Here is a 12,278-nt window from a genome sequence, read left to right as displayed (position 1 = left end):
AGCCGAGAGACAACAGCCTCACTCACTTCCTGGTTCCTCAGCAACTGGGGTGAAGCGCACAACTCGTCCGCCCCCGAGTCCCCAACTTAACTGCGGCTCGGCTCTCCAGCACCGGCTGCCAGCGCTCCGCCCGGCAGCTGCCGCCGCCGCTCGCCGAACACACCCTGAAGCGACAGCGCCAGATTCGAGGCAGGTTACTCTCCAAGGTGATCACTTCCTGATTCGTCGCCTCCATTACTTCATTCACTACCCCCCTTTCCCCCGGCCGCCCCAGTGACTGAGGTGGACACTGAACCCCCTGCACTGACCGCCACAGGGGAGACACCCCGCCTTCTGTGCACCCCCTCTCCTGCTGCACCGATGCACAGGAGAAAAGTTCCCCCGTCCTTACCAGCCCGGATGAGCAGATCCAGCTGGTTCGTGGGTCCCTCATGCAGAGACGTCGCCATGTTTATCCCGGGGCTGGAGCTGCTGCTTCACATTGACTTACACCGTGAGCAGCGGCGGCAGGGGAGGAGGCGGAACCCGCGGCCGGAGATACACGCCGTGCGACCGACACACACTCACGCACTCGCACACACTCAGACGCCCGGATCCTTGCGCGTCCTCCGACAGGAAGCCGAGGCCGGCCCGCCTCCCGCCGCGGGGCTGAGAAACCCCACCACCTAACGGCAGGGGCGGCGGCGGCGGCGGTGGCGGCGGCCGCCTCGGCTGGCAACGCGATCCTTCCGCCCCGCGCCCAGACAGGAAGTCCCGGACGCCCGCCCCGGAGAGCAGCCGCGGCCCACGGCGGGGGAGACACCTGAGGCTGGAAACCGCCCCGGGAGCCGCGGCTAGGACAAGGGCCCTCGGCAGGAAGAGGCACATTTCACGCTCTGCGGAAGAAAAGTCTGCAATTGTCCCCACTTTGGAAAAGAGCCATTAATCAAATTTTCTTCCTGGAAGAGATCTAATACCTAGTCCCACAGCTGTAAATAAAGGTGGCTATTTAACTTGTTTTGGCCGTTTCGAAGCTTATGCAACATGTAACCCGTCCACTTGAAAAGCTGCACTTTAAAACAGGAATACCAATAACAACAAAAAAAGAGGCATACCTACAAAATATGCTAAAAGCTTTACTTGGAAAGTAAGGAGTTTCCAACTACTTTCAGAGGCCGACTTCGTCTTTTTCCCCACTACAGAACTGTTAAAGAGCACACTAAACAGGTATTTATTAGTAAACAACATGCCAACCTCTGGTAGATTATCCTTCCCCCATTTGCTAGTCATGAAACTCATATACCCTTTCATTCCTATTTTGTTCGTTTGGAAACAAACATTCATTTATGTCATCTCCCTTTTAAAATCTTTTTCACAGAAACTAATCCTATTATAAATATGTGCATGTTAAAATAAAATAGAAGAGGGAAAAGGGGGGATAAATTACCATTTAGTGACTATAAATTTATTGACACAGAAAATCAAACCAATAAAATGACTCGGATGAATCTTCTAAAACAAACAAACAAACAAAATGCTTCCCTGGTCCAAAAGAGGTTTGAAATAAAACGTTGCCCTAAAGTTCTTTCGACACATAATTTACATAAAAAACAGTGCCTTCTACAGAGTAAGTGCTCAATAAGTATTTGCTAAATAAACACCAGAAAAGATTTGGCAGTTACAAATTTAAGGTATAATACTTATGATCTGAATGGAATGAACTGTGCTGATAATCTTGAAGTGAAAAAAGTTTCCAGTGGTAATACTAATGTACAATTTTACAAGTTTGCCCAGTGTGTCAGTGCAGTTTCAGAATACATATACACAGCCCATGACTTTTTTTTTTTTTTTCCTTTCTTCTAAATACTCATTTATTCTCCTGGAGCTTTGTCCTAGCCCTGCCACCATGATCTCCACCCTCCCCAAAAGAACTTATATGCCATTTCCAAAATACAACTCCTCTTAAACTCAATAAGGATCTTTCTTGCATTAGGTGAACTTTCACCTACTAGACAGAACTATATGATTGGTAGCTTCTTAAATCTATGGTCAATTTTTAAAAAGGGTCATCCATTGATAGGCAGCATCTTAACCTGAGACAGTTTACAGGTGGGATGTGATACAGAATACAGCAGTTACTCCTGGCTTTAGGCAGATCACCGAAATTGATAATAAACCTGAGTTTCTACTCCTATCAATCAGTAGATTTTCCTGTATTTAAAATGGAAAAGAAGCTTATTTTTTTCTGGAGGCAACAGGTTAACTTGGCTCAAGAAGGCATTCTCAATATGCAAGTCTTTTGCAGCCTGATCTGATGCGTAACTTTTACCTTATAATTTGCTTCTTGAGATATATCTTAAGTCAACAGTATGTATTTTATTCTTTGTACATCTTAATTGTATGTATTTACCTCAGCCTTATATTTTAAGTTCCAAGAAAAGAGAAACTGTATCTATTCCTACCTAATACTTCATTGTGTGTGTGTGTGTGTACAAATCAATTCAGAAAGACTAGAAAATATTCCTATATATTTAAAGTTCTCATAAAAACACAATTCCCTGGGCTTTAATGCAATTTTGCCTTGCCACTGAAACTATGATTTCAGCCACCAATACTTCTTAGAAACCAAAAGAAGTATATTGGAAGTGGCAAGTAAGGATAAGCTGCTGCTGGAAATATAAGTTGGTACAAACTTCCAGGAAAGCAGTGTGGCATTATATATCAAGAGTCTAAAAGAGGTTCATACATTCTGACCCAGGAGTTTCATTTCCTGGGCCTAGCCTGAGGAAATAAAACATTCAGTGTATTGTTCCATTAAAAATGCATTCGAAAAAATTTTAACAACACAGTAAAATAGTAAAAATATAAACGTGCTAAGATTTAAATATCTATTTCTTCCCCCAATATGACTCAAGCCCTGTAGTACATGTGAATGTATGTATATGACATACACTATATACATGTGTATACACACACATTTCACACATACTCATCTGCACTTCTCAAGTCTTCAAGATTAAGCAAGTATTAGTAAGTAGAATAAAAAACAGTAAGAATAGATGGGGTAGGAGGTAGACAAATCATATTATGGCATATAAGAGTAAATTCATATTCTGCTAGTAAGATTACAGAAAGATATCTCCTACATCAAAGTTATTGCTATATCGTAGCAGGGGGAAAAAGATAAATAGGTAACTCTTACTGAAATAACAGCTCCTATGCTAACTGCTTTATGTTCACTTTTTTTCACATATTCCTCTCTACGTTCCTATGAATTATATATTATTACTGCGCTCATTTTATAGATGTAGAATCTAAGTTTTCTTGACCAAGTTCATAAAGTTAATGAGAGGCACGTCCAGGATTTGAACCCAACCACTGACTCCAGATTCATTACCCTCCACCACTAGCCAAGCACCAAAGTAACAAGGCCTTTTTATCTCCACTCTCCATTTATATCCATTTATTCTCCATTTACATCCATTTTCTTGTCTGAAAATCCTTTTTTTTTTTTTTTAAGAGAGTGCACATGAGCAGGGAGAGGGGGAGAGAGAAACTGAGGAAGGCTCTACACTCAGCGCACAGATCAATACCAGGGTCCATCTCACATCCCTGAGATCATGACCTGAGTCGAAATCAAGATTCAGATGCTTAACTGACTGAGCCACCCAGGTACCCCTGAAAATTCTTTTATATTCCTCCCTTCAAGACAAGGAACCCAAGACCCTTCTCCCGAGTGTGGGCTGGACTTAAAAGACTCCAAACAAGAGTGAAGGTGCAAGACTTCAGAAACTGTCTGCTTGATCTTTTCCTTTTGGGTCACTCTCTGAGGAAGCCAACTGCCATGTCATGAGTACACTCAAGTAACTGTGGAGAGGCCCTTGAGGCAAGAAACAATGCCATCTTGCCAACAGTCTTGTGTCTGTCCAGTAGAAGACAGATCCTCCAGCCCTAATCAAGCCTTCAGAGGGCTACAGCCTCACAAAAGACCTTGAGCTAGAACCAGCAAGTAAGCTACTCTCCAATCCTTAACTATAAAAACTACAGTATAAGAAATGGTTGCTGTTTTAAGCTGCTAAATCTGGGGCAATCTGTTAATCAGCAAAAGAAAGAAGGAAGACATAAGGCATTTAAACTCTCAACTTGTCACATTTCAGAGCTCAGATTTTAAAAAAGGGTAAAGTTTATAAAGCATCCAGTACAGTATCCTGACTATAAAATTCTTTATAGTCTGGGCATCAACTCTTTCATCCTCCAAGCTCTCATTTTTGAAAATGAGTCTATAATATAATCATTATCGTTAAAGTCTAATACAACAAAAAATAGATACCCTTGGCTTTTTTAATAATTTTACGGTTCCACAGTAACCAAAACGGAAAACATTCTTGAGAGATATTGTTTCCAATACCATATAAGTTGCAAATGTTTTTATTTTTAGATTACCCAGATGATTTCATTTATGCTTTCCATTTATCTCATATATTATACGAGATTATAAAATATTATATAATTACATAATAATTATAAAATATATTATACTAATTATAAAATATTACAGATTGGAAAGGAGCCTAGAGACCACATCACCTAGAGTTTTTCAAAAAATAAAGAACCTGAATATCATGATCTCTCTTCCTGGCTACCATAAATTAGATATATTACATTTTAAAAACCAAATATATAATTGTGTGCTCTATTAGATGCTAATAAAAACAAAAGACACGGTCTTTAAAGTTTTTAAAAAATTGGGCTGGAATCTAAGGAAGTAGACATTCCATGCATTAATGTTATCTTCTACAATTCAGGAGAAGGATGCCAGTTTCCTAATTTAGTAAGAACAGCTCTCTATACCAATGCACAAGTTATTTGAGAATCACCAATTTAGTCCAGAGCCCACACATTATACACATGAGGAAACCAAGGCCCCAAGAAATTAAATAATTTGGTCATACAGTATCTTAAGATTTCAAGGTAAAAAATTCTATAAAATAATCTTCTATAAAACTTAGAAATTATAAAACAGATGAAAAGTTAAATCCATTTTACTACTACTGTATTTATAAACTATAAGTTGCAAAATGATTGCTTTTTTTATGTCAAAAGCTAAAGCAATGGTTAATGTCTTTCTGACAAATTAAGGGGAAAAAAAATGAAAAAAAAAATGTGAGGAGTGAATGGTGGGAGAACAAAGAAGGCCAAATGGTCTAAACTTTTCTGATACAATTGAACTAGTAACAAAATTCAGAGCTGGGTTGTGATGTGTTGGACATGCTTAGGAGAAAAAAGTCAAGAAAACTAAGCTATAAGAAAGAAAGAAAGGAAGAGGGGAAGAGAGGAAAGAAGGAAGGAAGGAGAGGGGAAGGAAGGAAGGAAGGAAGGAAGGAAGGAAAAAAAGCATGCCTATCAAGGGCAAACTGGAAATCAAGTGACTTAGGACCATTAAGTAAATCTTCGTTCATCAGCCTTGGAAGATAGACAATAGAGGTAGAAGTAGAATCTACAGATTCACAGAGAAAAGATGAATTATTTCACATGTTTTCTGCTACTATTTTATTATCTATTTACAATTTTTTATACTACTGACTTGTTTTATTTAATAGTCAGGTTTTATAAACTATTATTAGAATGAAGATGTTTGGGAGTGCCTGGGTGGCTCAGTCATTAAGCGTCTACCTTCGGCTCAGGTCATGATCCCAGAGCCCTGGGATAGAGCCCCATATCAGTTCCCCCGTTCAGCAGGAAGCCTGCTTTTCCCTTCCCCACTCCGCCTGCTTGTGTTCCCTCTCTCTCTGTATCGCTCTCTGACAAATAAATAAAGTCTTAAATAAAATAAAATAAAATAATAAAATGAAGGTGTTTGAACCCACAGTCACATATTCATTCATTTATTCAACAAATAATTATCAAACACTTGGGGCGCCTGGGTGGCTCAGTGGTTTAAGCCTCTGCCTTCAGCTCGGGTCATGGTCTCAGGGTCCTGGGATCGAGCCCCACATCGGGCTCTCTGCTTAGCAGGGAGCCTGCTTCCCCCTCTCTCTCTGCCTGCCTCTCTGCCTACTTGTGATCTCTCTCTGTCTATCAAATAAATAAATAAAAATCTTAAAAAAAAAAATTTAAAAAAAAATTATCAAACACTTAATTTGAGCAAGTTTCTGTCATAGCCATCTATTTTTATACCTGGTAGCACTAAGTTATGTAACAAAAGAAAAAAAATTAAGCCTTCCTAATGCACACAGAACTCCCACTAAGGGTGAAATTCTTAGAGACAGTATGATGTTTAAAATTGATTATACATGAAATTAGGAAATAGTGGGTATATAATGTGTTTTTGGACTACCACCCAGGAAAGTTAAAATTACTTATATGCATAAAAGCCTTCATACATCATAGATTTTTAATGAGGGGTTCACAAAGGCAAAATTTTGTTAGTTCTCTGCATTTTTCTAAAGAGAAGGACCATGGCTTATTTTAGATTCTCAAAGAGATCCATGACTCTTAAAAGTTATTTTATCATGAGTTACCCTGCCATATGCATTTATGGACTACAAAAACTCTACAGTGAGTAAGGACTCAGTATGTACGATTTGTACAATTTTTAAGACGGCAGTTTGGGGGCGCCTGGGCAGGTCAGTCGGTTAAACATCCAACTCCTGGTTTTGGGTCAGGTCATGATCTCCCAGTAATGAGATCAAGCCCCAAGTCGAGGGGACCCCAAGTCAAGCTCTTCACTCTGCACAGCTTCAGATTCTCTCTCCCTTCCCCCCATTCCCTCATACTCCTCCTCTTTCTCTTTCTAAAAGATAAATAAATAAATAAAATCTTAAAAAAAAAAAAACTGATGGTATGGTTTACATTCATGTTTTCTGCATTTTACTTATTAAATTATTCCTGGGCCAGACTCTCCTTGAGCTTGTTGACTCTTCACTCTGGTTTACACTAGGTGACACATTGCTTCTGATTCTTAGCAGCCATTCCTAGAAGACTGTCAACTGATACTGTAGCTAGTTTTTTCTTATGGGTATTACACAAACAACTCTTTCCAAACAGCATTTATTAAGCACCCATATGTACATGATATCCAGCAAAATGAGTTTAAATATTAGTTAACGATATCTATATTTTAGATAACATTTATGACAAGTGATTTCAAGGGCTTTGGTTCTTTATTCTCATTAGAGAATATATAGTATCTTGACTACTCCGGAAATTTTTTTTCAATTCTTGTGAACCTTTACAAGAGCTAATATATGATTCACATTTAGCATGTTTATGAAAAATTTACAGTGGTAGAGTTCTCAACTATGTTACCACTTTAAGTCAAATTCTATTTTGATTGATCCCTAAAAGAATATTCAGATTAACTAATTTCTTCTCCTCTTACAGTATAGCTTCTGCACTCTTCTCACCAAAAAGTTCCTCAGACGTCAACATTAATCGAGCATTTAATTGCCAAACCCATCTGTCTCCTTTTAGTCTTCACCTGACTCCACTTCTCTTAACAAATGACGTTATTAACCAGCCCTTACTGAAATATTTCCCTTCATTTGATTTTCATGAGAATAAACTGTCTGGTTTTGGGTTTTTTTCCTATTTGTTTCTCTTCAGTTGATGTCATCCACTTCCACACAACCCTTAAATGTGATATTCTCCCATAGTATGATCTTTAACCACCTTCTCTCTTCATTCTTCACTCTCTCAATAATAGAATTTACTAACTCTTCACTACCCGGGTTTCTGTACTGATTCAAAAATCAGTACCTCCAGGCTTGACTTATTATTTTTTTAGATCTAGGTTCTAATTTCCAATTATATGACAAACATCTTGGCTAACCCACTGGTACCTAAAGGTCTTTTATCTACAAAAATCTCCTTTGCTTTCTCTACCAAGAGCATTACCATCATCCCAGGCTACAAATCTGAGTCACCTATGATCCTAGTTTAAGAACTCATCTATTATACAATTTTTTTAAAGATTTTTATCCATCCATTTGAGAGAGAGAGAGAGAGCGCAAGAGAGAGCATGGGGGGGGGACAGGGAGTTATAGAGGGAGAAGCAGGCTTCCCACTGAGCAGGGAGCCCAATGCAGGGACTTGATCCCAGAATATGACCTGAGCCAGAGGCTCAACTGACTGACCATCCTATTATACAATTTATTATATTACATATTATTATATATAATATATTATATATAATATATACAATTTTTGAGGGGGATTTAAAACATACATGAAACTATAAAAAATAATGTAAAAAATAGTCACCTTCCCACACCCAGAACCAACAACTGTTAACATTTTGTTATTTATGCCTAAAGGTGTTTTTTCCCCCCTAAGAAATAACATATTACAGGGGAAGATAACATCTTACTAGCCCCAGTCTCACATACCATTCCATCTCTCCAAAGAAACCACTATCTTAGGTTTTATGCATATTCTTTCAATTTTTTACATTTTTATGTTTTTGTGTATGCATATATTTATAGGTGTGTGTGTGTATGTGTGTATCCCAGAATAATATATATACTATTATTTTTGCATGCTTTGGGTACATAAATGACATTATTCTATATATGCTATTCTAAATTTTCTTTTTTTCATCCAAAATTTACATGCTATCCATATTGGTATAAATAAACATAGATATGCTTTTTAGATGATACATATTATTCCAGTGCATCAATTTACCTCATTTTATTCATAAAATTACCTACTGATTGACAAATAAATGTATTTCCACTTTTCACTTTCATGAACAATGCTGCAAAAAATTCCTCTCCATATTTTCTTAAATCTGTATGCTAGAGTGTTTCCACCGTATAGAAATTTTACTATAATAGAAATTACTATTATAGAAATAGTAATAGAAATTTTGACATACAAATAGAATTTTTATATAATAGAATAAGTGCATTTTTAATTTAAATGTTACTCTATCCAAAGTAGCTATGCAAGTCCAAAATTCCACCAGTGATATGTTAAGAGTATCCACTTTTCTCAAATTCTTGTCAGTACATGATATAATGAGACTTTAAAATTTCTGCCGTCTGTTGGGTGACAAGAAAACTATCATCCTTGAATTAATTTGCATATACTTAATAAGTACTTAGGATACTTTTTCATATACTTACTGGCTATTAATATTTCCCTTATAAATTGCCTAGTCATATCCTCTGTCATTTTTCTATGATACTTTTTGTCTTATTCATATGTCAAATGTTAACATATTCTAGATAATAATTCAGACATGTGTTGCAAATATCTTCTGCTAGCCTGCTGTTTGACTTTTAATTTGGTCTATAGTACCATTTGTCTTACAAAAATTTTAGGTATTGATGTAGTCAAATTAATATGTGTTTCACCTTACAATGTATGTTAAATAGTCCCTGGAATAAAAAGGAAATCATAAAGGAATTAAAAAATATTTAAAAATGAATTACAATTAAAATATAATATATCAGATAGGTATGACACAGCTAAAACAGAACTTAGAGGTCAGGAGATGGAAAAGTTTCAAAATTAACAAGCTAAGCATTCAATCATAAAGATGGACAAATCAACAGAACAAAACCAAAGAAATAGAAGGAAAGAAATAATAAAGAATAGGAAAAATGACATAGAGAACAATAATTTGTTTTTAAAGAGAGAGCAGGGGAAGGGTCAGTGGTGGTGGTGGTGGTAGGGAGAGAGAGAATCTTAAGCAGGTTCCACACCCAGCACAGAGGCCAAGCCAGGGCTTGATCTCACAACTCTGAAATCATCAAGAATTGGATGCTTAACCAACCAAGCCATCCAGGTGCCCTGAGAAGAATAATTTTAAAAAATAATGCAGATTTACAAAACCAAAAGATGATTTTGAAAAGATTGATACAATAGACTTGAGCAAGAGTTATCAAGAAAAGAAAGTACAAATATGAAACAAAAGTGGAGATATAACCACAGACACAATAGATACAAAAACAGTAAATCAGTATTATGAACAATTATATCTTAATTAAGTTTAAATGTGGATGAAATGCATAAAGAAGTTGTGTAAATTATAGAAGAAAAAATAAGTAATAAGTAGTAAAGAAATTAAATGTAATCCAAAGCCTCCTCTCCGTATTACTTATTAACGTTCCTAAACTTAAAGGAAAACAAAGCAAAATGATGAGCAACAGGTATTTTTAAATGCAAGGATAGTTCCAACATCTGAGAATCCATCAATTAACTGGCCGTATTAACAGACTAAAGAAGAAAAGTTATGACCTACCAAAAATGCAGAAAAAGCACCTAATAAGACTCCATTCTTAAGTAGAACTTAACACAAAAATAAAACCAAAGGCAGAGATGGGACGTTTTTATATACTAAAACCTACAGTGAACGTTAAACTTTAAGTTGACACTTAAGATACTTCCCTTCAAGATTAGGAACAAAATAGGGATGCCAATTAGTATCACTACTCTTCATCATACTGGAGTTCTTGACCAACATTATAAGAAAAGAAAAAGATATAAGATAACCGGAAAGGAGAGGAGGGTTGAGTTATATCAGATGAGGTCCTCCGAGACGAGTAAGCTCCCAGTTGATCCACAGATGACCACAAATAGGGAAGTAAGCCCAGCCCATCTCAGCAGAAGCACATAGCTAATCCATAGTCTCAGGAAAACCAGTAATTAGTTCTTGTTTCAAGCCAATAAATTTGGGGGGATTGTTATGCATCAATAGCTGACACAAGTAATGAGTGATGGGTATCCATTATTGGGCAAGTATAAAGGTAAAATGTGATGGATATCTATCACGGAGCATTGTGCAGCAATTCGTAGCAGCATATTACATATATACAAAGCACATGCGTGGCTATTAAGAGCAGTACTTAATAAAATAATAGGAAACAGTAAGATACATAATACCATTTATATGAATCTCAAATATATAGAATAGCATATATACAATATGTAAAAGTTGATGCTTCAAATTAAAGTTGACGTTTATGAGCAATAAGCATCATAGAAAGGGATAGATTGGATAGAAAGGGATAAATTGATTGAAAAAATATGTAAGAGGGTGTGAAATAGGGATCTAAGCCTTTCTCTGTATAAAAAGCCAACTATCTTAATACAATTTATTAAATAATCTGTCCTTTCCCACTGACTTATAAATCTATGTCTATTACTAACCAGGTATAAACACATGCTTACTCTGTCCCTGAGGTCTTTATTCTACCCTAATAAACTGTCTGTGGGTCAGTAACACATTTAAAATTTTTCTAGGGCCACAGAATCTTTCCTTATAAGTAGGAGGGCAAACACCGTATATTTTGTTCTTTTGCAGAATTGTCTAGACTATTTTTGGATCTTTAAGAGTTTATCAGATTCCTCCAGAAACAAGTCCTCTTGACCTTTTGGCTGAAATTGTACTGAATTTATAGATTAATTGGAGAAGAATTAATAGCTTTACTTTGTCCATCTTTCCATGTTCTTTGTGGGTTAAAGATTAAAGGAATCAAATGGTTTGGGTCTATTTCCTCTTCAGTAAGTTTTATATCCCCTCACATATTTATTAATGTGAAAGTTAAATTATTATTTTCATAAAGGTATTGCATATTATTGTTAGACTTATTCCTAAATACCTATTTATGTATTTTTTTACTATTATGAATGGAATCTTTTTTGTCTCATTGTTATTTTTTATTTTAAAATTTTTATTACTGAAGTATTGCTGACACACAATGTTATATTAGTCTTCGGTGTAAAGCATAGTAACTCAACAATTCTGTATGTTGCTCAGTGCTCACCAGGATATGTGTTGTTATCATTTGTCACCAGATAATATTTTTACAATATTATTGGCTGTATTCCCTGTGCTGTACTTATTATCCTCATGAATTCTTTTATTTTATAACTGGAAAATTCTACCTTTTGGTCTTCTTCACCTACTTTGCTCATCCCCCAAAGCCCGCTCCTCTGGCAACCAACACTTTGTTCTCTGTATTTACAGATCTGTTTCTGGTTTTTATTTGTTCTTTTTTTTTTTTTTTTTTAGATTCCACATATAAAAGTGAATCCATATATTTGTCTTTCTTTGTTTAATTTCACTTAGCATATTATACCCTCTGGGTCCATCCATGTTGTCACAAATAGCAAGATTTCATTCTGTTTTTATGGCTGAGTAATATTCCATTGTGTGTGTGCACGCAAACACACACCTTTTTTTTTTTTAAGATTTTATTTATTTATTTGACAAGGATCACAAGTAGGCAGAGAGGCAGGCAGAGGTTGGGGAGAAGAAACAGGCTCCCTGTTGAGCAGAGAGTCCAAAA

The 12,278-nt window shown here is 36.5% G+C and overlaps 1 protein-coding gene across 9 annotated transcripts in view; it reads right to left on the bottom strand.

The window, feature by feature from the left end:
* ELF2 (E74 like ETS transcription factor 2) overlaps window positions 1–12,278 on the bottom strand; it is a 101,645-nt gene that overhangs the window by 21,865 nt on the left and 67,502 nt on the right. For 2 of the 9 annotated variants that reach the window (XM_044268067.1, XM_044268068.1), the window contains exon 1: window positions 392–670. The exons of 5 other annotated variants lie outside the window; for them this stretch is intronic. In XM_044268067.1, coding sequence (XP_044124002.1) covers window positions 392–449 — 58 coding nt within the window. In that variant the 5' untranslated portion in view covers window positions 450–670. Of the gene's footprint in view, window positions 1–391; window positions 671–12,278 lie in introns of those variants that run through there. 2 more of the 9 variants (XM_044268070.1, XM_044268071.1) reach the window with 1 other exon arrangement.

Source organism: Neovison vison, chromosome 11 (genome assembly GCF_020171115.1).
Source record: "Neovison vison isolate M4711 chromosome 11, ASM_NN_V1, whole genome shotgun sequence".
Lineage (NCBI taxonomy): Eukaryota > Metazoa > Chordata > Mammalia > Carnivora > Mustelidae > Neogale > Neogale vison.
The sequence above is the reverse complement of the archived record's forward strand: the minus strand, read 5'-3'. Positions and strand labels throughout refer to the sequence as shown.